The following is a 26077-nucleotide window of genomic DNA, read 5'->3' as shown; positions in this document are numbered from 1 at the left end:
GACACAAGTATGATATTATAATGAAAGATGTAGTTGCCTATGGAAATTCCAAAGAGCTCCATCAGAAAATAATAGGATATTGGAAACTTTCGTGATTTACAGAAGAGTTTCCGTGTTGCGGGGCTACCGTTTTTTTTCATAAAACAGTTTAAGAATAAGAATTCTGAATTACTCATAAACTAAAATGATTCTTTGCTTAGAAAAATAGCTTGCAATTTTAAAATAGATAAAAAATAATCGTATAAACAATGTTGCGAAACTTGTATTTTTGAGATACAGAGCGAAATAGCGAAATAATATTTTTATGAAAAACCTATTTAAGGTTGTTACGTAATCTCTTTTATAAGGAATATGTATTTTAAGTCACCCTGTACATACAGCAAACACAAATATTTGTTAAATAGAATGAGAACCAATACACATTGTTTATAAAAGCTTTCGTAATAAACTAGTCCAGTGGAGCTTTTCATTTACTTTTCCGATGTTTGTTAAAATTAAAATACATATATATATATATATATATATATATATACAATTTAGATTATGATAGAATCATCATAGTTTACGGGGGAAGAAGTACTTACAATCTGTTCAGTCTACTTTAGCCTATAATATATCACATAATATACAGAATGTTCGATTTACATCTAGGCATATAAATATCAGGAGTATGACAGAATACATACGTTAAGCAATGCATGTAATTGAGAGGTATTACATGTGTTGAAGCTTCGAAATGCGTTGACATGGTTGTAAGACGCTTGGAGAGTGGGAGTTTTTTAGTTGAGTAGATAAACTACAACAGATAAGCCACGATACAAGTCACTTTTGCAATTTCATATAACACCTATAATACCTCTTACTTAGATACATAGTTTAACGCATGTACTCTGTCTTATTCGTGATATTTATATGCCTAGATGTAAATCGAACATTCTGTATATATTATACATAGTCTAATCTAACTACCAGAATTTAGTGTGCGATGTACTCTACCAAGCACACATGTATACTATATGCTTATCGTAGTGTAGCTTATATGTATGGTTGAAGAGCTAGAGCAACGTTACGAAATAGTTGATTTCAAGACGACTAAATATTGGATATTTATTTTCTAATTAATACAAAATAGCGATCAAGAGTGTAGAGAAGAGAATAGCGATTGCATCTATTGCTTTTGCTAGGGCGTATTATCGAGAAAATCTATCAAATTGTCTGATTTTCAAATAATTTTAAGACAATTTTTTAAATATAGTGTGTTTTGATAAGAGCGCCGAGTTTTAATTGTACGCCAGCAAAGCAGTGTCATCATTTGATATGAAAATAGAATTAGCCGTTCCTTAGTAGACGCGTGGAGGTTTAGTAAAATGGAGTGTTACAATACACAACAATGAATTCTCATTATGAAGAATGATTATTCAAATTGAAAAGTGCGTACAACTATGGGCCATCGAAATTGAAGCCACAGTACGCAGATTTTTGCAAAAATATTAGCAAACTGGGTCTGATGAATGACGGGAAAATAGAAACCCGCGCCCGTATTGGTCGTTTGACTGAAAATATCGCTGCAGTATGGAAAATTGTTGAGGAAACTACAACCACATCAATTCAGCGTAGTAGATACATTGATACATTCCAAGCTTATAAAAAGCGTGTTAAAATATCCGAAATTCTGTCATCCTAAAATAAGCTCTAAAAACGTTTTGGCTCTTGGTCTAGCAAATGCACAGTGGAATCCATGTGTGGCATGAGTAAAACCATAGTATGTTTTGTAGGCAGTATATGTGTCTGTCTGTCACTATTATAAAATAATAATAACAATCTAATTATCATCAGTCAACCAGTTCGATGGAAAAGCTAAAAAAACTTTTGTTATTATTTTAGTTTATATACAGTAGAGAAATACATCAATTTGATTTCATATTTATCGAACTGTGGGATGGAGCTTTTAAAAGCTCGAATTTCATACGTTGTTTTATAGTTTTAGTTTACTTTTTTTGTTGACCTTTTTTTTGTTGTTATAAAAATTTTTTTACAATCAAACAAAATACTTTTTTATGATAAAATAATTAGCTGCCTTGAAATTCAGTTGAAATTAATACTAGTAAGCAAACTTTAACAAAGATTATTATTTTCATTTTATCCAATTATACCGCCATTTAGTTAACCCAGATTATTTACTAAGCTAATAGCGTAAATTGGGTTTTTTTTATATCCTATATATATGAAATATATATCAAAGTTTACTCCTTTTAGCCCCAAGTTTGTTTTGCTTAAAAATAGAAAATATTGACACCTAATTGGCACATTTTAGTTTATCCGTCTGTCAACATGATAGCTCAAAAATGAAAAAGAATATCAAGCTGAAACGTGCTTAGGGCGTAAAAAGTGTGTTTGGGTTCGTGAATTAGGAACATAGGTCAATTGGGTCTCACGAACCATTAGAGATCCAAAATTATTACAGATAGAGAGTTGAAAACTTGTAGATAGTGGTTTTTTAATATTTTGTGGGTTATGCAATTTCATATCTATAAATTTCAAAACAATTTTCATTTGTAAGAAATAGTTGAATTGACATACTCGAGTAAATCCATTGATTATTAATTTACGAAATACAAACTATGTTTGTTCAATCTACTCAGTATAAATTTTTTTGTTCGATCGATAATATTAACACTTCAATTTTTAAAATTTATAACCTAGTTGGAAAACTAAGTTTGTTCAAACAAACTAACAAAAATGGTTTTCGTAAACTTTATATTTACAATTGATATTAATAAGTTTCAAATATTACTACAAGATGAGTCACTTTATGTTTTTACTTAAAAAGATCACTCGCTAAGTAAAATATTGTGTACTCTTTGGGTAACAAAGTAGGATTAAAAAAAATATAATTATTGGGATTTGAACTAAAGACTTCCCTCATGAAGAGCGGACATTATCATTACTACCCCATCTGACCGTTGAGAATAGTATTCTTATTTCAACTCCAATCCTTACCATAATAAAACAGAATAAAACAACGTAAAGTCAAATTATTTTTACAGCACTTCCATCATATTTTTATTATTTTCCAATCATAATGTTGTTCTGTCATTGAATCTGATATTGTTTTGCAATGTTTAATTCCTTACTACCATTTTTTTCAAACATTTGGTATAATTTTTTTCCATTGAAAATAGTGGCCTTGTGCCTTGAGTTTGGTGATACTTGACTCACTGCGTATATTTGTAACAAAAATGAATAGTGAACATTTTATCCTCACAAACTATATTATCTTTATTATCCAATATTTATTTGTAGTAAAATACTATAAACAAATAATAAACTTGGTTTTGTAATTCACACATAAACCACGAAGCGACAGTCAAAGGCAATTGTCTACAAATATTTAAATATTGTACTTATAATATAAATATAAAATTATAACACTATGTTTGCTTAAAGTCTTCATAATAAATAAAACTAAGGTATTATTTAAAGCCACTTTAGATGGTAAAGTCGGGTTTTGTTTATTTAATAATATTGTTTTGTTTGTCTCCCTGTTTACGAATTGCTTTTTTATAAAAACTTTTGCTTAAAGTATATCTATTATAAATATTATGTTAGTGATTGTACTCGGGCGGATTTTGTCCACTACAACTGTTTTTGAGGGTTCTACACCAAAAAAATTAAATTTCATTAAATGGTGGGAGCGCATATAAATCATATATTACTTTATATTACAGCATACTATGTGCTACGTATTTTTATCAGTATTAAGGTATTATTTATTATTATTCAGGTATTGTGAATAGGTATGTATTAGAACAATATGCGAGTGAAGCTAGCTCCAGCCAGGCCGAAAGCCCAATAGAGAGGAGCAAAATTTGGGTTGGGATGGGATGGGTTTTAACGGGATGAGTATAGCGGAATGGATTGGAGACAATAGATAAAAGTAAAATTTGAGTTTAGCAGGCCTAGCTATTTCTGAACGAAGTAGATCTGTACGATTCGATATGGATGTCAAATGTAACAAAAAAACAATCCATCAAAAGCATGAGTATATAACGTCTCAAAACTATTTATAAAACACAAATACATTCCTATAAAACTGTTTTATTTGATGTCAAACATAATAATATTCAAACGTGATTATATACAAAGTGTTCATATAAACTTAGTCTTACAAAGCATTGAAAATATCTATACTCCAATCATCTTAGGGTTTCACCTCGAAACCTAACGGAATAAGCTGAACTTTTGTACAAACCTTTCTTTTGATAGTACAAATGTTGTCTCAAGGCACATATAGATATTCAAGGTCAAAGGTCTCGAAAAGCTTTTTTTTTGTGATTATCTCGTTTCTTTTGCCGTCAATTGTATGAACATTTGTTTTCTACCAAATTTTATCTGAAACTTTTTTTGTACGTTGAACCGTTTTTATTTGGAGCTTCAATGCCTTACGCGCCCTTATAAAGATGGGGAAGTGGTCACTTATTACACTATTTGAACTGGTCGTTAATGACCCAGTTGTCAAAGCGACCTTAATTATTAAATAAATAAAAAATTATTAACAAGTACCTTTGCACTATTAGAAAAATATTGTTTTTTAATAGTCTTGCAGCTTTGAACTTACAAATCTTATTGGATGTTAGCCACGTTCTTCGCATATAACAGAGGCTACTCACATAATTCTAGAGGCTACTTCATCCAACTTACATAAAATTCATTATAGCTTGTGTCGGGTTTTGAATTAAATTAAATCAGTTATTAGAAATTCGTAACAGAAAATTGCTAATTTCAAACACATAAATGATTATTCGAACATTCTGTATATATTTTGAATTTCTAACATACATAGAAAACAATGACATTTCTAGGTTGAATGTTATTTTCGTTGTTTAAATTAACTACCAAACATATTACATTTGTGAAATGCATAATAAAAATAGACTTGAGAATGTCTGTCGATTGGAAATCTCTCATTCGATATGTTTCTGCATTCAAATAAAATGTGCATTTTCTTATACAAAATTTTTATATTTTATTTATTTTAAAATACAATAAGAATGACATCAATATGGTTCGATTATTGCAGACAAATAATATTCGTTTTTAATAATATACACAACCAAAATATTAAGACTGTTATGTACAAATTTTCTCACGAAAAACTCTTCGATTGGCGTGAAACTTATAAACTATAATTTTTTTAAGAATCCCCTTAAATATTCATTTATGGATCAACAAATTTATAAAGGAAAGCAAGCGGTTTTCTAAATAAGAATGATTAAAATTACAATAGAGAACTAGAAATTAGTTTACCTGCCCTGGGATTATATAAATTTCTTGTATTCCACTGTACAAGGCTGTGAAAAATTGCAAATTGGGAAAATTAATAGGGTTTTCGAAAAATAAAAATACTCAAGCCTGGTAGAATACCTATTACATCCTTATTCCAAATCGATAAAGTAAAGGATATAATCGCAGTGCTTGAAATTCAATTTTAACTTGAACCGTTCTTATCTGGAAAACCGCTTTTCAATCAATTTAGGCATTTGTGTTACATAGTGGAAGAAAACATTAACTTATAAGTCAAATAGTTTTAAATATTTCAATTTTTCATAATTTTTTATTATTTCGAGAAACTTTTCATAATTTTTTTATTATTAGAGAATATTTTCGCCGTTCAAAACACTGCTACTATCCGTTCCACGACTACTATACCATCAAAAAATTTAAATATTACAAAATATAAAATGCCCCCGGTAATTTTTTAAACCCTAAACTCGCATTTGAAACGTATCTAAGAACACTCTCCATTAAATTACCTTTTTCTTTAGAACCTTTTCCAAATTGAACCCATTTTAATGTCCATCGCCTATTTTTTAGTTGTTTCGAGAACAGAACCCTAAACTCGCATAGCTAAAAACACTCCCCAGTAAATTACCCTTCAAGCTAAATAAAAAAAATCCAAATCGGTTCATCCGTTTAGGCGCTACGATACCACAGACAGGCATATTAAATGGCAATTTGTTGTAAATTCGTGGCAGGATATTATATTATATATTAAGACATGCGCATTAATAATCATGCTCTCGTATTTATTATCCTTCCCAGCCAGTTCCAGTTAGTATATTTTCAATGGCTATAACTCGGTGGCCTTTACCAGAATATACTTTTAAACCTATCGAATCGGGAAGTTATCAAACTAGTATTCAGATAATAAGTTACAAATAATAAACATTTATGTTTTTAACTGCAATATTTCTATTAATTAAATTTAAAAAAACTAAATAAATTTATTATTTTAATTATATTTATTGATATTATTATTCATAATAGCCACGTTTACTGTATAGAATATAAATTTATTTTATCTAGGAATTTTATTTATAACTATCAAAGGAATTAAAAGAAAGTTATAGTTAATTCTTTCTAGTTTGTTTTATACATGTTCTATTTTTATTCAATAAACACCTATTCTGTATGTATATTAGTTGGGGTAGCTATAGCATAGCACCCTAGCATATATAAGCACCCCAGTTGCTATATACATGTTATCGATAAAGTGTTTAATACAGATCTTTTATAAAAATGCCTGTCATTCTATGCGAGTGTAATTAGCTCAGTTGGTTACGGGGTAACCAATCCTGTCCGCGGTATGCTTAGGGTAGAAGGTTCGATTCCCGCCTTCACAACTAAATTATTTAAGTTAATAGTTGTGATGGGCTGGTGTAGTGTATGGTATATGCATGAAGGAAGTGCACTCAGCTTCTGAAATTGAGAAGCTAATAAATGAAATTATCAGCGGCCGATACGAACTGGTCCATAAATTTCCAAAGTTTTTTTTTTTTTTTGCTTACACGTATGTCATTGTAAGATGGTATTCGATTGAACGTCTGGCATTGTACAGAATTACCCAGAAAGTGTGTGTAACAATCTTATATATTGCCAGTAACATATATACACATATACTATAAATACCCCATATCTCTTTATGTAAGCGAACAAAACAATACTTCTACATCAGATATCGTGCTCAGCTGCAATAAAATTTCTAGCGTAAACAATTTCTCATCTTAATGAAAAACAAATTAAATTTTATGTATGGATTATATTTTGTAACTTATGAAACACATCGCGATAAAAAAAATACGTTAATATATGTGATATGTAACTGGTGATTTTTATATTAATTAGCTTTTACGGTATTAAAAAATAGATACCAAAATCGTGAGAATAAAGCATAACACCAGCGTATTATAAAATCAACGGAAAGATTTTGAAAAGAACCTGATTCAGTTGAATTTAAAAAAAAATAATAATTTAATAAAATCTTCTTACATAAAAAGAGCTTTAAAATATGACCAGGGTATAAGAGTATTCTGTTGCACCTTGTACGTTTATAAATTAGTGAAAATTAATTAAAAATGAAATTTTTATTGTAAACTGATAATCAAAGCTTTTCGAAATATGTACAGCCAAGTATAACCGTTTCAGTAACCGAGCGAAATAAGACGTCTTTACGTGTCTGTTGGGAGGTTATGGATTCGAATTCAGACAGTGGCAGTGTGAACAAAAATAGTTAATGGTTAAATTGATCATACTTTCGAAGCTTTGATAAGAACGAAGTTACCGTCTCCACTCTGATGTTCTCCACTCCGGAATTTGTTAGAATAATCTTAAATCTTTATTTTCCGTAAAAGAAAACTAACGTACCAGTTTAGAAAACTTGCATGCCCAACCTAGGGTAATGTTTTTATTATGCATTTTATCTTTCGGCCTTTTAATGGAATTTAATAACTTTTGTTAAACGTGCCTTTAATTTTTTACTCGCTGATATTGATGAAACTTTTAATAGGTCCAATCATAACTTAACCTGATTTTTATATTTTTTGGATCAAAATTACAACAATCGGGTGCATTTGATGACTGGCCGAATAGTTTTTGAGATACAGACTAAAATCGATCCAAATATTGCGATATCTCAGAAACTCTGAATCCAATCATTAAATTAACTTGATTTTGATACTTTTTGGGTCAAAATTACCCCATCCACCGAGTTTCATCAAATTCCAAATCCGAGTTTCATCAAATTCCCTTAAAAAAATTGCCAAAAATCGAGAAATTTTTTGTATCTCCAATTTTGATGAAAACTTAAAAAAGAGAATGTAAATCGGATTGATGACTAACTATTTAAATTTAAGGCCCACATTTAGGGCTAATCTCTTGTTTATATTGTTTGAGGAAAATTATTTGTTCGTTTAATAAATTTTAATTTTCTATAAATAAAAATGATTAATACATAATTAATTATAAATTTAAAATATTTATCTATACGATATTCAGATATCTCGTTTTAATTAATTATTTATGAAATAATTTTACACTTTATCAAATGATTGAGAAATACACAGACATTAAAAAAGTCCATTTAAAAGTTTATATCAATAAAATATAAACAAAGTACTGTAGAAACGCGATGAACGATATTTAAGTCTGATAATATAATTCTGTTACTTATATAATTATTAGTTGTATAAAACACCAGAAGAAGATTCTACATAAAATTGTTGTTTATCTTTTAAATAACTTTTAGTTTTTCAAAGTGGAAAAGTTCAATTCAGACACAGTTCAACTTTTATAAAATTATTTAGAAAATGTTATTAATTGTGCTTAATGAGAGTTATATGCATGATTGGGCGTTAGCTCGCTTTGTTGAAAAATTTCTCCGATTTATGCTTCATAAATAACCATAAGCATCAGGGATCACTTCGCTAGAATAAATTTCTTTCTGCTCAAAGATAACTTAACAAGCCTTTGCCCTTTCTGCTACTATTCGATTCCTTTTCACGATTAATTTATATTCAATTTTTTTAATCTATAAGCAAATAAGGCAACAATGAGAAAGCCCGAAGATTAACCCGTTAGCACTCGCTTTATGAGCACCTCATTCACACTCGACTTAAAACATAAATAACTTCTTTTTTTTCAAATTATATATGTCGTTGAAACTTTTTCTATCTTCAAATATATTTTCATCTATTTTCAAATTATGAATTTTTCAGTTTAATTCAATCTATCCTAAATTTTTTTTCAAATGCTTCAGAAATTGTGACAATTTCTCTCATCACGAGAGTAAAGATGTAAGTTAAGTTAAGGGTAAAAAAATAAAAAATATTTAACGCATGGGCAGAACGCGTGAGCAAATCTCTCATCATGCGACTAATGCTTACCGAACGGTTGGCACGAGTGCTGGCCGATTAATAAAAATTGTGACGAAAATACTATTTCAAGAATGTCTTTTATGAACATTTTTAACAGTATACCACTGTCGAAAGCTATCAAGCGTCATCATACTTATTATTCAAATAAAAGAAAATGCAAAAAAATTAATTTAAGGTTAAAATTAAACAACCCTTATGATTTGAACAATTTAAAATTTTCTATAAATGTATACTTTGTTGTTATAAAGTGTGAAATTACAATATTATTATAAACCCACCATTGAATTCCTCTTTCTATTCTATGTATAATGTTTGTAACAAACAGTGTAGTCTAGCAGTCAGTCAGTCGGTGTAAGATATATATTTATATTTGTACTAATAACATATTGTACTCCAGTTCGGGCAGGTTAAAAAACGCTCAATCTCAAAATCCTTTAATCGAGTACAAATTAAAATGAAGTTCTGTGAGAAGACTTGTTGAAGTTTTAAATTCCTGAAGGTCAGTAGGCATTGCAGATTTTGAGCACAGTCGGTAAGCCGTGGGTTTGTGTACAGCCATCGTGACTATCACACTATACAGACCCTACCATAGATAAACCGTTGCTACTCAACAATCTCTATTTAAACAAAAGTGTGAACGACAGTTCTCCAAGTTGCGTCTTCGTTTGCGATTACAGTTTTCTGAAATTCAAATATCCAGTACTTTACCACTTTGTTGTAAGATGTAGTATATGGAGCGGAAATATCTTTCTGGGGGATATTAGAGAATTTTCAATCGCAGATAACTCAAAAAGATCTTTTTCGATAAAAAGGAATATGTTTTGCTTCGAATTTATTACTGTACTGATTCCTAGATTTATTTACATAACCAAAATGTCATACTTTTTAAAAAAGGTTGTATCTGGCCCCTTTTGAAGTTCTTTATTTTGGAACGGAGTATGAAATGAAGTTTGATAAGTCCATAATACAATGCAAAAAGCCGTATACCGATTTGAGCTGGCCGTAAGAATTTCGAGGTAAATATCATTTCGTACTGGACTAATATAATATAATGTCTATGGTTCTTCCTTTCTTAACGTAATTCATTCAATCATAAAGGTGTACTTCTCATATTTATGTATGTTTGTCTGGGCTAAAGCTACATTAAGTACATATAAACATGCAAACGTTATAATTTATATTCCATTCATGGGTATATACGTATATCATTTTTATGGTATGATTTTTAAGTAAACAGTCCTTGATTTGGTTTTATTGCAAGGTGCATTTCTTAGCGTGTAACAAAAGAGAAACTGTTAAAAATGACACCGTAATATAAGACAGGAAAGTAGCTTTCTGTGGAATTTTTTCAAACCAGCACCCCCAAAATCTTCTTGGAATCGTTCCGATCAATAGCTCACGGCTACAAAATTTTATAACGAGTAGTTTTTAACTCAAAAAAAAGAGATATCAAGATGAAGCTAAGGGCTTAAAAAGTGAGATTGAGTTCGTAAATGAGCAACAAAGGTCAATTGGGTCTTGTAATCCGTTCGAGATAGAACAAAAGTTTAAATGTAAATAATGTTTCTTATAAAAAAATTAAAAACTTTTGTTCGAAACATTTTTAAGTAAACATCACTTTTTACCCACGAGTACGAAAATTAGGTGCAAATTGTATAGTATGTATTATATGGGAATATCAGTTATGAATGTGTGGCTATCTGAGAGTGGATATCTTTCTTTACTTACGTGACGTCATAAAACAAACGATTGCGTCATCAACACTGTATATACATGGTATTTTAACAATTAACTCAGTCAATCGTTGGCTTTCACTTGTTAAGTTGTATATTTATAAAAGAAAACATCCTGTAGGTAAAACACAGATCTCTCTACCATGTATTATATAATTACTAGTTAGAATTTTAAGTTTGAAAACTATAAACCATAAAATTTATTAATTCATCAAAATAAATTTAATTTACATTTGTATATAATTTTATTTACACGTTACGTTTCAAGGCATACCTTATATATGTGTTCCGTTTATATTCAACATAACACCCAACTTATGACTAGGAAGTAGATGTTTTTTAATAGGCATACAGAACCCTCTTTCAAATACGGAATTTACTTCTATATAATTTTGTATGTCATTCAGCAATTTGATGTATAGTGGTAACTACGGCATTAAATAATATATTTTTATGGTTACAAATTTTTCAAAAATTTACTGCCTTTTCTTAAGGTTTTCTTAACAGAAATATCTGTCTAAGGTACAAATAATAACAATTTTAACCGACATCTTAATAGTTTTTATATTTAAGGTGTTTGTTTTCACACAGTATTGTAAAAAAGTTTTGATTTATTGCACGGTACATAAACCAAATACATAATATGTTATTTTTAGCTTTACAATACCACGCAACTACAAAAATATATAATATAAATTGTGTGCAAGTGCTGCTTATAAATTTGATAATATATATATCTCTCTTCAATCATCAATACTCTTACTAAAGTCGTCTCTGTTTATCAAATGATATTGATGATTGTGTTTATATCATCGACAACCTTATATTTTTATGGTATTGTTATAAACCACAAAATTGTCTCAATATTTTAGATCAGGGCTTCTTAAACTATGGGTCGCGACCCCATTTGGGGTCGCGTAACAAAATTCTGGGGTCGCGAGAGGTAAAAATAAAATTTATCAGAAAATGTTTTTTAACTTGTAAAATTAATTTTATAAAGATAAAATAACAATTATCGTAGATAAATATATCATAAAATCTTCTAGTTCGGAAAGATTGTTTGTACCTGCATTTCTATTAAGAGTATTATAATAACTTGATAACATTTACTGTGAATTATGAAATGTTATTGGAATTAATAAAAAATATAAATTTATTTATGCCAATCTCTAAAAGCCGAAATAATCCCGAGAAATAATTATCAACAAAATTTCTAGGTATTATTGCTGAAGAAACAGCTTTAATTTAAAAGCCTTTAAAACATATTAAATCCCAATATCGTTCAGCGATAAAAAATGTTGAAGAGGTCTTACGTCCAGCAGTTTCAAACATTCCACCAAGATTTGATTTGTTATGCAATAAAAAACAGGCACATCCGCATCTCATAAAATTTTTAACTTATATTTTAATTTAATACTTATCACGCAACTTCTTGAATATATTCGAGAGAATTAAGACGGTCAGAATCCACTTTTATTTTTGAAACTATAATAAATACAATTTTATAATTTTTTGTGCAATTTTTAATTTTAGATTTTTGTATGTTTCAAAACGAATTCTAAACTTATATATTTTCATATGTATATGTATATTGTTACCTAATAAATAAATCATCAAGAAATATTAATTTATTTTTCTTTTACATTTGTATGGGGTCGTCAAGAAACTCGCAATCATAAATGGGGTCGTGAATTACAAAAGTTTAAGAAGCCCTGTTTTAGATAGTTTTTTATCATACTCTCTATATTTTTATACCATGTATATATGAAATATACATAGTATATTAAGTTTAGTCCAAAGTTTGTAACGCCTAAAAATATTCATGCTACGAAAAAAATTTTGGTATAGGTGTTCAAAGAATCACCTAATTAGTCCATTTCCGGTTGTCCGTCTGTCCGTCCGTCCGTCCGTGGACACGATAACTCAAAAACGAAAAGAGATATCAAGATGAAATTTTTATAGCGTACTCAGGACCTAAAAACTGAGGTCAAGTTCGTAAATGAGCAATATGGGTCAATTGGGTCTTGTAAACCGTTAGAGATAGAACAAAAGTTTAAATGTAAAAAATGTTTTTATAAAAAAATAAACAACTTTTGTTTGAAAAATTTTTTTGTAAACTTCATTCCATATCCACATACATATCCACGAGGGCGCTTATTAGATGCAAATTTTATGGTATGCATTAATATGAGAATATCAGTGAGTGTGTAGCTATTTAAAAGTGGATATCTTTTTTTATTAACGTCACGTCAAAAAACAAACGATTGCTTCATCAACACTGTCTACACATGGTATTTCAACAATTAACTCAGTCGATTGTTTGTTTTCACTTGTTTGATATATAAATATCCAATTGAAAAGGATAACATATGATTCATCATTTTTTTCAACCAACTTTGAACGATAAAATAATAATATAAAGCCCGATGACCTAGGATTTTTTTATAATTTTTGGAAACTTTGATAATCAAAAAATGAATTTATAAAGTTTTATTGAAATCCTAAGTATTATGTTCAATTTTTTCATGTCTCCTTATTTGATATTTATTTAATATTATCATTATTCTTAGTTGTATAATAGATTTATTTACATGCTGTACATGGTCAGTTTGTTAGTCTGTTAACGTATTCCTAGTAGATGATGTGTATATTTTACATAATATGCAAAACAAAACAGATAATAATAATAACACAATATGACAAATACTACACCCTTTGCTTTATCTGCCTACAATACTGTAATAATCAACATCTACCACCCACAGCACCCACAGCTATTACATTCACCCATGCAATGGTGAGGGTACACACATATGTGTGAGGTACTAAATATATACCTATCATTTCTATCTATCAAAGTATATTTATTTATTATTACATTTCATGTTATAATAAATAAATATTTATGTATGTATACCCATACAGAGGGTACAGTGCTTAGTGTTCATCCCTTATAAATCCTTGTATTTCTCATTTAGGGATTAGCAAGGTATACGCTTCTTACGATTTGACGCAGATTTCATTTCGTTTAGTTGGATTTCTTTTTCTCGAAGAATTTTCTTACGTTTATGACCTTTCCCTGTATATCTACAAGAATATTTATGCTTGTGCCGAAGGCTACATTCCCACTGAAATTAAAAAGGAGAATTAGATTACAAGACGCCACTGTGGACGATTGTCATTTCCTAAAGGATCCCTGTTGCAAACATAATAATGAAAAAACTCCATCAAAAATTTTTTTCTTCGAATTTTACAAATTCCAAAGTCTTTTGATATTTGTGGAAGGATGATTTTTACATGGTGTACGCTGTAGGTGCAGGAGGTTAGCAATGTAGTAATAAAAATATTCATTACACTCATAAACATGTGATTCATACATGAAGTTAGGTATGTAATGTGTACCTACTTTTATTTGTAGTCTTTGTTTCATGATAATATTACAACATTTTTGTGTTTTTTGAAATAAACCTCATCATCCAACATTAAATACAGACATTAGGTGTTGAGCTTTGTTTAAGGGATGAGAAAATATATGAGCTCTGTAAATATTGTGTAAATATGATTCGAAGAAGAAAAATATTTTTGAGGCGAGACTTTGTTTTGTTTCTTTTTCAATTTGATATTAACTAAAGAAAATTGATGTTAAAAGCCACCTTTTCGAATGTCATCCTATTTCCAAAATTAAAAAGAAAATGTTATTTCAATAAACATAACAAAGCAACCTTGATAAAAAAATCCTATTCAATTCCAATTAAAATTTCCAAATCATTCCGATTCAATTCTGATTCAATATAATAGAACCTAATATGAAATTTCGATTGCATTCATCAATTGGAACCAAATGGAAATTGCCGATTAGATCTAGTAGATTGAATCGGAATTCAATCGGAATTAATGTCCTAATTGAATCCTATTAATTCCGATTGCTTGAATTGGAAATATCTAATTCAGGAAGAATCGGACTTTTTTATCAGGGAAGTAAGTCGATAACTTTTAGAAGCATGATAAAATATTAATATACAGCTAGAACCATCCCGATATAATGAATAAACAAAGAGAAGTTGATCGGAATGAAAGAGAAAAATTGATATTTTATACTTTTGTGTATAGGAGTATGGCAAAAAAATTTATACAACATACCAAATTTTGTATTTTCTTTGGGATTTCATACATTTTCACAACATACAAATCTGGTACATTTTAATAGGATTATCAAAAGAGCAAAATGAAATATCAAGAAAAATGTTCAACCCTAATTTTTATGTTATACCTAATTATGTTTTTAAAAACAATGTTTATACATCTAATATGTACATTAAAATAAGTATTATATATGTTTATATAATGTATGTAACGATTAGATTTAATGATACTAGACAAAAATAAATTACTGTAATGACATTGACCTTTTGTATAAATTATATAGTATACTTATATGTCTCACTCAAACTTATTAATTGATTAAAAATCAAATACATTTACCTAATTATAGAGCAGTTATAAATTAGAAGCTCTTGCCTGTGTATTGTAGCAGAAAAAAACGCTGGTAAGCATAACCTTTGAAGGCCTGTAAGGACTAGAATCGAAAATCAACATATCATGTTGACATAGCCTTTAAAAGGCCGTAGCTTCGAAGAGGAGGGTCTTTGATAATTAATCCATTCTTTTCAAAAAGTTATAATCGAAACAAAAAATCAATGTATTGTGTCCGGGGTCCTTTAAAATATAGACAATGCCTGTTTACATACTATACAATGTTTCTAACCTTCTTTGCGCCCTCACCGACACACAAAAAAGTCTAAAACAAAATAAATAATTTTAAAAATCATAAACCCATAAATCATGTATCCAATATGAAATAACATTTATAGAAAGCAAATTATGTTTGTTGATAGACCAATTGATCTAGTGGTTGTATAATGCATTAATTAGAAAAGTTATGAACTATTATGAGCTTTGTAGTACGTAATTAATAATAATAATAATAATATTGGTTTTTATTTCATTGCATTTGTACATATTTAAAAAGTTTAAAACTTATAATTTAAAATCATTTAACCATAAAAACATAAATAGTTGAAAATACATTTTTTCTATTGAATATGCAGAGTGGTAGTAGAGAAGTATGTGATTTTGAAAATCCTGTCATAGAAAAACAGAATAATTTTTGAACTTATCGTGTAGGCAGACCAACGGAGGGACAAATGGACTAATCAGAAGATTTTATAAACACGTATTTCAAAATATTGTTCATATTATCAAAGCTCATGTGAGTATCGTTGCTTCATTAGTTTTAGGTAAAGGGTCTGAAGTAGTATTTGATAATCATTTCAGAACGACTGGAAATTTGGGAGGCTATAGTCAAAATCGTGCTTAATCATTTTTACTCCAAAAATTTTCATAACTGGGGAAAAATTTTTAATTTTTAAGCAAACTTAAAAAATTGATGAGTATGAATTAAGCACTAAATTATAATTAAAATATAATACAATCAACATGAGCAAATCATTTAAACACAGAAAAAATTTCAATTTTCAAGAGTTTTGTCTTGAACCACAGTATCTTTGCATTTTTTTAACATCCACCAAGTTTTTCAGGCCACTTACAAGAAAACTTTTTACGGTCTTGGCATTATCCTCGATCGAGGTCTCCTGAAGTGACTGCTAAATATTGCGCCAAGCTCTATACTTATCTCATGTTGTAATCCCACTGTAGGCCATTTTACTTATACCTAATAATCAAACACAATACATTTAATTAATAATAGATTTCTATTATTTAACTAAAAATAGATGAACTTGTGTGTGTATGTCTATATTATATTCATTGAAAATTTCAAATGTAATTATTAATATAATCGATTTGAATAAAGGTAGTCGCTATTGTTTTACAATATCAGCCGCAAAGAATTTTTCTGGTAAGGACAATGAGTAGTCGAACAATCGATATAAAAAAAATTATATTAACTAAACAAAAAAAAATATTATTCGACCATGTGAAAAATATTTAAATGAATCAAGATGATTTTTATTACAATGAAATATGCCAATCACAATTCTTGTATTTACGTAGGACAAATTCTTAAAAAAAAAAACCATCTTCGAGCTGCATGAATTGATGCATTGGCCTTCAAACGTACAAAAGATTTTTTTTTAAATATTTAACACAATTTTTCTTAAATCATTTTGTCTCTTTAAAAGGCATTTCTGCACCCATAAATTCTTCAATACAATTTGCGGTTTCATACTAAATTTAGTGCCAATTGATCAATTTTCATTTGCCCAAAATAAGTGAACCAATTAAATATGTGGTGAAATTGAATAGAATTTGGGGTAAAGTTTTGTACCTCGAGTCATTTGTCCGGTGGATCATTATTAGTTTCATGAAAGATAGATATTGTTATCAATGAGAGGTCAATTATATGAAGACAATGTTTATTTAAACTTAAAAACAAGCAAGCGAGAGAATGTACATATTAGCTTAAGCATTTGAAGTCAGAATTTAAAACTACAACTCCAATTTTTACGAGACGAGTGGAGTGGATTTGGTCAAATATTTAATGCAAAACTTAACCTCGCCGTTTTCGAGATTAAAACGGCGCCGAGTTAATAAAACGACAATTTTTTAGGCTAAAATTATTTACGGATGGTTTTGACCCATTTGTAAGAAAGCCAATAGATCTTATTTTTTTGACAATTCTAAACTATTAATCCCAGTTACAACGCACTCCCCTAACCATACAGCAATAATGGAAATGAATTGGAAGTAGTGAAGTCATTATCGATACCAGAGACCAGAAGAACTGACTGTTATATAAAATCAAATTGAATTATATTTCATAATAATAATAGAATTCGAATGAATTATATAACAATTCAATAAATTTTATTTACAGTTCAATTCATTTCAATAGAAAATAAATTAATGGTAACTTTAACTATAATACTGTTGGGTCTATCTGTATATTAAGATCTGTGAGTTTGTATAACAGTGTTCGTGGTTTTCATATTTATTTGTGTGAGAATATTTACCTATATATTAATCCTTTTGTTTATTAAATAGCTCGACAAGTGGTCAAACGTCTTTAGACAAGATACTTTTGTTAAGATATTGTCTAGGAAGAAATGACTCATAAGTAAAACAATTTTGTTGTCATATCTGGTTGGCAAGGCTGTTTCAATGAACCCAAAGCTCTTCCGCCAGAAAGTTGTTTAATATCCATATGTATTATAAATATAAAAGTAAGGATGTTTGTTTGTTTGTTTGTTTGTTATTTGTTACGCTTTCACTCAAAAACTAGCGAATGGTTTTTAATGAAACTGTACAGTAATATGGCTCATACATCAGAATAACACATGAGCTATAATAAATAAAGATATATATAAAAAAAAAATTAAATTTAATCATACATTTGCTATTTTAGATAATAGATTGATCAGATCTATGATAATCATTTTGAAATAAAAATAACTCATTTCTGTAAAAATTAAAAATAGTAAATGTTAAACAATTCATGGCCATCTTTTCTGATTTGGAACAATAAAGGGAGTAAAAGTAAGGAATGTCTCATACCTCATGTTCGTTCATGTCCGAGGGAGACGAACATGAGATCTGAGACATTCTTTACTTGCTCCCGTGGTGTGTATACTATTGCGTCCCAGGCGGACGCAGGAAGTGACAACTTTGTTCAGCACAGTGGTGCAAAAGTTGACACTTTCTGCACGGAGCTGAGAAAAGTGTTTTTTTCTTCTAAATCTATTTTCCGAATATTTTTAACACCCACTATATATTATTACGTATAAAAAAAAAAAAATAATAATGGAAATTAAAAAATAGAATTCCTTGAAATGTCCCCACCTGAAATAGAGTCGTTGATTTATTAGTTTGTAACAACAAGTTTAACAATAATTTCTATTTTCGAACATATAAAACACGTTATATCTCATAGAGTTTACGACTAGACATGTTTTATTATCCGCACATGTTTTATTATATAATAATAATATAAAAAATTTGTACCATATAATAAATATAATACGATCTTGTATTTTTAATTATATTTGTTTAATGGATAAATGAATGGTTAAACTATGTACACGGTGTTCCGTGTACTACTAGTTTTATTTTCTCAGTACAGGGAAGTAAATTACAGCCTGGACAATTGTAAATCACTTTACGATTGGTGTTTGTGGATATACCTTTGGGTTCATCTGTTCGTGAATGGATGGCGGTAAAACCCTGGAGAAACTGCAGGAGTGTCGGAGGAAAAGAGAAATTAAATCTTTTCTGTTAATAATACGAAATCGGAAATGTTGATATAGTACAGTCAATCTGGCATTTTGACTGGAAAAAATTTCAATGGTGGATCTGAGGTTATGGATCGTTAGGGCGGCATGTAAATAACTTAAAAAAAATTAAGAGAATTTTTCGTTCCGCTGTTTTTGAGAAAATCCAAAAAAATTTTGGAATGCGTTTTTCTCGGAATCTATTGGTTTAAGGGAAAAGTTAAAAAAAATCAAATAAAAAATGTAAAGGACATTGTCAGCTACATTTTATGTCATTGGAGCAACGTCATACGAGTTAAATTACAAAAAGTAGGTGGCGCTGAAGTATGTGAAAAAGGGTTTTTCACGATTTTCATTAAGAAAAAATGATTTTTTTGTAAAAGTGTAAATGAGAAAGTTATTTGATTCAAAATTAGCTTCAACTTTTATTTAAACAATTTTTTTGTAAAACTTACCGTTTTTGAAATACAGCTTGCTGAAGAGTACACATCGGACATTTTATGCCGTGCTGTGTTTGAGATTGTTGTAGAATTTAAAATTGAATTGATTGTTCGAAGAACCGTTAACTACGGTGCGTTGCATTTTTGGCCTATAGCTCGGAAACGGTAAGTTTTTCATAAAAATTGTTTAAATAAAAGTTGAAGCTAATTTTGAGTCAAAAGACTTTTTCATTTACACTTTTACAAAAAAAATCATTTTTTTTTAATGAAAATCGTGAAAAACCCTTCTTGGATACTTTAGCGCCCCCTACTTTATGCAATTTAACTCGTATGACGTTGCTCCAATAAACCAATAGATTCTGAGAAAAACGCATTCCAAAATTTTTTTGGATTTTCTCAAAAACAGCGGAACGAAAAATTCTCTTAATTTTTTAAGTTATTCACATGCCCTCCTAACGATCTATAACCTCAGATTCACCATTGAAATTTTTTCCTTGTCCGGCCTTTTTTTCGTCTAGATTGACTGTATCAATAGATAGTAAAGTTATCGAAAATCAATTAAACTTATCCTGAAATTATATTTCCTTTTCGACATTATTGTAAGTCGAAAATAGATAAAACTATCTGAAGATAGAAAAAATTTTAACCACATATATCATTTGAAAAATCAAAATGCTCCTAAGCGAGTGCTGGCGGGTTAAATTTGGTATGTATTTTTTATAGTTAATCTCTGGATAAAATTCCATTAAGGTATGATAGTTACAGATTATGTAATTATAACTTCCTACCAGCATACGATATACGCGATGGATGATACCAAATAGCTTTCATTAGTTGGTTTTACAGTTTTCAAGTGCAACAAAATACCACTCACCCCTACGTCACGAGTAAACTCTTCAACTATACCAAACTAATATGTTTTTGTTTTAAATTAGTTTTAGTTTGGTTGATTAATTAAACTTTTACGTGAAAAGTCTTTAACTTTTTCTGTATGTAAAAAAATTCGAATGTAATTAGAACGAGTATATTGTACCTGTAGAGAGTAATTAAAAAATAAATAAATAAAAATTTTTTTTGGTTTTGAAATCAGTCAGCTATGATATGATAAAAATTATTGTAAAACTAATTTTTTAAATGTATACGGTGGTTGTTTGATAAAACTAGAGCCAATTTATGCAAAATATACAAAAATAAGTACAAAATAATTTTAAAATCATAACTTTTTCATATCCACCAATAATGGTTCAATATATTAATTACGAGCAGATACCCGGCCGTTTTGCTGGGCAATTTCTCCTTTAAATACAAAGACTATCACGTTAAAGCCCTCACTTACCTTCCCTTTTGTTTCCAATTTTATGAATTGAAATTTTTATAACTCTAACTTTTTTGAAAATGAAGTTTTGCCCATAAAACTCGCTGAAATTGTAACTTTCTATAGGTCCAATCATTAAATTAACCTGATTTTTATACTTTTTGTATCAAAATTACCCCATTCACCGAGTTTCATCAAATTCCAAAACTTTCTCCATTTTTCCTAAGGGGTACCCCTTAAAAAAATTGCAAAAAATCGAAAAATTTGTTTAATCCTCAATTTCGATAAAACTCAGTAAACTCAGTAAAACTCAGTAAGGTATTCGAAAACCAAGGCAAATATCGAAAAATTATATTCTTATTTTTCGTCAGCATTCATGAAGTATAACAAAATTCATAATCAAAATTGAAAATAAGGTAGAAATAATTTCAAGAAAAATGAAAGAGGAGCTTTATTCAAAAAAGAGTATCTTATTTTAATATGAGATGGCAATATCAATCGCAGAGCATGCACATATTTTAGTTCTTCTTCTTATTACTTCTATACAAAAAGATACTGAGAATCAAAATAATTAAATTATGCCATATCTTCAGCTTAATTATTGGGTATATTACACATGTGTGATAAAACGAAAAGTTATATCTCAGCATATCTAAGCGAAAAGCTTATGTTGATTTTTCAACGTGTTTAAATTAGTTTGTTTATAAAGTAAACTATTCTCTTTAGTTGTTTGAATGGATTCCAGGAATAGTATTGATTCGCTTGTAATGAAAATGTGGCATTGATTATTGAGATATTTACAATTTAACTGTTTATTAATGGATAAAGTATGTGGATTGGATGTTCTAAATGTAACTCATAAAAATATTAAAAACAATAAACATATTTTATTCGAATGATGAATCAAATTTGTATAGAAGCTATGAATATGTAAATAAATTGTTTACGAATGCATCAATTTCAAATGTAAAAGATTATGATAGTAATACAGGAACAATAGGGTATTCTGCTATATTTGAAAAAGTACTTCAAAATGTTGATTTGCTAATAAAAAGCCACAAAAATTTATTTCGAAAAAAATACACACGCTTTCTTGCCAAAAACTAAAATAAAATTTTAAACCTTTTTTAAACTGTCAAAAACGCGGGCATCCAATTTGGTGACGTAATATCGGTATCTTTATAAGAAATAACACAGATAAGTTTGACAGATATATTCATAGACAACTATAATTATAATAAATATGAATATTGATTATCCATGGATATAATATACCCAGCTGTCTACACTAAACTAACTGATGGTCTATGCTTCATACCGATATGATATCACATTAGGGCTTGTCCGCGTTTTAGGTCACGTGATTTACAGTTTAATAATAATAATAATATTAATATTATAAAAGAAATGTGTAAATTTTTACATTAATTTTAACTTTTTTCAAATTTCATAATTTATTTTCCACTACCGAAAGTACCCTATTATAAAAATTGGTATTGGTAAAATCATTTTTCAATGCGACACCTGGTGGATTAAATTAAAATTATAATAACAAGCTAAAACTGGGTTTCAGTAAATGTTGAAAAAACAGATGGATGTTAAGAAACCATAGCAATTAACAACAATACTGAATGTAAGAAAAACTAAGTTGCCATTCATAGCCTATTCTTATGTCTGCACATATTGACTGTTTTTCGAGATCAGTGACTTTTCCAACAGGTCAGGCTTTTCGGTTATAAGAAAATCACTCAAACAGAAAATATGCTGATAGCTTTTTCTATAAAGCTAATATTTACAGAAGTGTTTACGATGCCTCATTAAGGCTGTATGATGACGTCATATTCGAGTTATCATTTTGAAAAATCGTAGCAAGAATTTGTCCGACACTGTGACCTCTTGATAACAATTCAGCAAAAGTGAACCATGCATGCATTCAAAAACAAAAATACTGAATTCTTACTTATTCAAATACTTGTTGAATAAATATTTTATTGTTTAATAATTATTAATAATATCACGTGATCAAAGAGTCCGACAAAATCCCTCTTGCGTTTTTTCAGAACGATAGCTCAAATATGACCTCATCATGATTATTTGAGAACGCAGACTTTTCGAAAAAAAATCTTAAAGGAAAGTTTGGGAAATTCATCAATAGAAAGCCACTCACGAAATGTCAAGTATGTATCTATCTTTTAACATAAACTGGCGGTGCCCCATAGTCTAATTAATAATATATACATTCACAATTAAACGTATTGTAATGATAATAATATCAATAATATTATATTTAAATATAATTATTATGCTAATTATATTTATTTATGTAAAATAATTTAGTACCATTGCATATATTATACATACATTCGTACGTACATACACCTAGTTATAGCACAGTACCTACCTATCCTTCGTATTTACATTATGTAAATCATAAAGTATCTGTTAGAAGTTAGTGATAAATTATGTTACAGGATGCTGTAAAATTTATTAAATTTCATTTGTTGGGTCACTTTTTATACCATGTATATATGAAATATACATAGTATTATAAGTTTAGTCCCAAGTTTGTAACGCCTAAAAATATTGATGCTACAAAAAAAAATTGGTATAGGTGTTCATAAAATCACCTAATTAATCCATTTCCGGTTGTCCGTCCGTCCGTCCGGCCGTCCGTCGGTCCGTCTGTGGTCACGATTACTCAAAAACGAAAAGAGATATCAAGCTGAAATTTTTACAGCGTGCTTAGGACGTAAAAAGTGAGGTCAAGTTCGTAAATGAGCATCATAGGTCAATTGGGACTTGGGTCCGTAGGACCCATCTTGTAAACCGTTAGAGATAGAACAAATGTTTAAATGTAAAAAATGTTCCTTATCAAAAATTAAACAACTTTAGTTTGAAACATTTTTTCGTAAACATCACTGTTTACCCGTGAGGGCGACAATTAGGGCAGAAATTTTATAATATATACTATACTTGATTATCAGTTATGTATGTGTCACATGTTTGTATGTGTTATGTGATAAAGAAATCAACACTGACTATACATGGTATTTCAACAATTAACTCAGTCAATTGTTTGTTTTCACTTGTTATTTATTGGGAAATGTTCCATTTACATACTATATTTGGATAGGATTTTTAAGATTGACATGGTGTAAATTTAAACCTGTCAGCACTCGCATCAACTACTCGGTTATCTTTAGCCTCGTGATGAGAGATTTGCTCACGCGATCTGCACATTCTTCATATATGCGCGTGTTAAATATTCTTTAACTGTGTCAAACCTAATCACCACATAATTTTATGTATATTTAATAATATTTTTATTTATTTTGTTACAGGACCAGCGTTTTGGGGCCTTATAAATCCAGAATGGTCATTATGTAACAAAGGACGTAGACAATCACCAGTAAATTTAGAACCAAATAAATTGTTATTTGATCCAAATCTTAGAGTTTTACATATCGATAAGCATCGCGTAAGTATTCATTCAAACAATTAATAAAAGTTCATGGAAAAAGTACTGCATGTTTTTATTAGTAAAATTTCAAAATAGAAATTTAACAGAAAAAGTAATTCTATGTAAAAAAAAAGTCAAGTATTGAAATATAATTTCTATAAAAATAATTTTCCCGTGTTCTTTCACTTCCCAGACCCTTAATCAAGTTTAAGAATTTGCTAAATGAAAATCTGGTCCAGTTTATTTTTGAATCAATTTTCTTTTCTACAGCTATAAGATATCTGATCAATTTTTTTAACCAATTAAAGCTTATTTAAACTTTTTAAGTAATTTTATGGCAAGAAGTTCTTTTTTGATTTTTTGTTCACTGTTTCCGAGATATAACAATTTACTATTTACTCCAAAATAGTCATTTTCAAAGCTTTAATGAAAGTAAAAAAGTTAAATTTTTTAGCTTACCAAAATCTTTACCCTTCCTTTAACAACAACCTGACGAGTAATTACAGATTATTTTATTCTTACTTTTTAATTAAAATATGCGATTTTTCCAATTAATAACAATGTGTTAGACGGAGGTATTTAACCTTTCAGATAGCTTTCTTATTTTCAAGCAAATAACTTTATTTGAAAAGTAAAATTAATTTTTAAAAATTGGACCAGATTTTTACCATGCAAACTCTTGATCGTTACAAAGAAACATTTCTCGAACGGTGTTATCAAACAAAAATTGAATTCAATATTTTCCTCAGATGGTATTCTCATATGTGCTCCACTAAATTATGTTTTGATTGAATATATTATAATGAACATTTTTGAATTTTCAGATAAGTGGTAATATATTAAATACAGGCCACAGTGTTATATTTACTGTAGATAATGATACAAGACATCATATAAATATCACTGGTGGTCCATTATCTTATAAATATCAATTTCATGAAATTCATATACACTATGGTTTACATGATCAATTTGGTTCCGAACATTCCATCAATGGATATGCATTTCCTGCAGAGGTAAGTCTGTACAAATATATTTTACATTTTACATTGCCAGATTTTGTTTGAGTTTCTAGTGATCATCAGAGGAAAAACGTTTAACACAATGATCAAGTTGTGGGTACTTGGTTTGGTACTGTTTGTGACCTCAGCTCACAAAACATATGTGTATTGCCAAAACTATAAACACATACCGATAAACTTAATTACCGCAAATATGATAACCCAATATGATTAAATTATTCAATATTTACAATGCCCTTGAATTGAAACAAAACAATTTTTTCCCTTTTAATGATTAAATATGCATATAATAAAAATATAGGTTTCATTTTTATTTGGTTTTTCCTTTGCATAAACACAAATGAAAACTTAATATATTTAAAGTTGAAAAAACTTATAAAGTGGGTAAGCAAAGGTATATACCTGTAAACATAGATATAGTAAATGTATATGTTTATACCAACAAAAACGGAAGTGTACAGCGAAAAAAGTTTTGATTTAGTATGAAACTGTCTTAATACTTCAAGGGTTCTATAGTTCATTTCTTAAAAGCCACTAATATCAAGAACCATTGACACAGGCGTCCAAATCAAATTAGTTCTTCACTCGAGACGAGATTGCAGGACTATGT

The 26077-nt window shown here is 29.0% G+C and overlaps 1 protein-coding gene across 1 annotated transcript in view; it reads left to right on the top strand.

Annotated features, from left to right (window-relative positions):
• The window catches only part of LOC123291687 (carbonic anhydrase-related protein 10), a 196137-nt gene that overhangs the window by 89709 nt on the left and 80351 nt on the right, over positions 1–26077 (top strand). The window contains exons 3-4 of the mRNA XM_044872061.1: positions 24327–24463; positions 25270–25461. Coding sequence (XP_044727996.1) covers positions 24327–24463; positions 25270–25461 — 329 coding nt within the window. The remainder of the gene's footprint in view (positions 1–24326; positions 24464–25269; positions 25462–26077) is intronic.

The sequence above is a fragment of the Chrysoperla carnea genome, chromosome 2, assembly GCF_905475395.1.
Source record: "Chrysoperla carnea chromosome 2, inChrCarn1.1, whole genome shotgun sequence".
In the NCBI taxonomy this organism is placed as follows: Eukaryota; Metazoa; Arthropoda; class Insecta; order Neuroptera; family Chrysopidae; genus Chrysoperla; species Chrysoperla carnea.
Note: the sequence above shows the minus strand (reverse complement) of the source record. Positions and strands in the feature narration are given on the sequence as shown.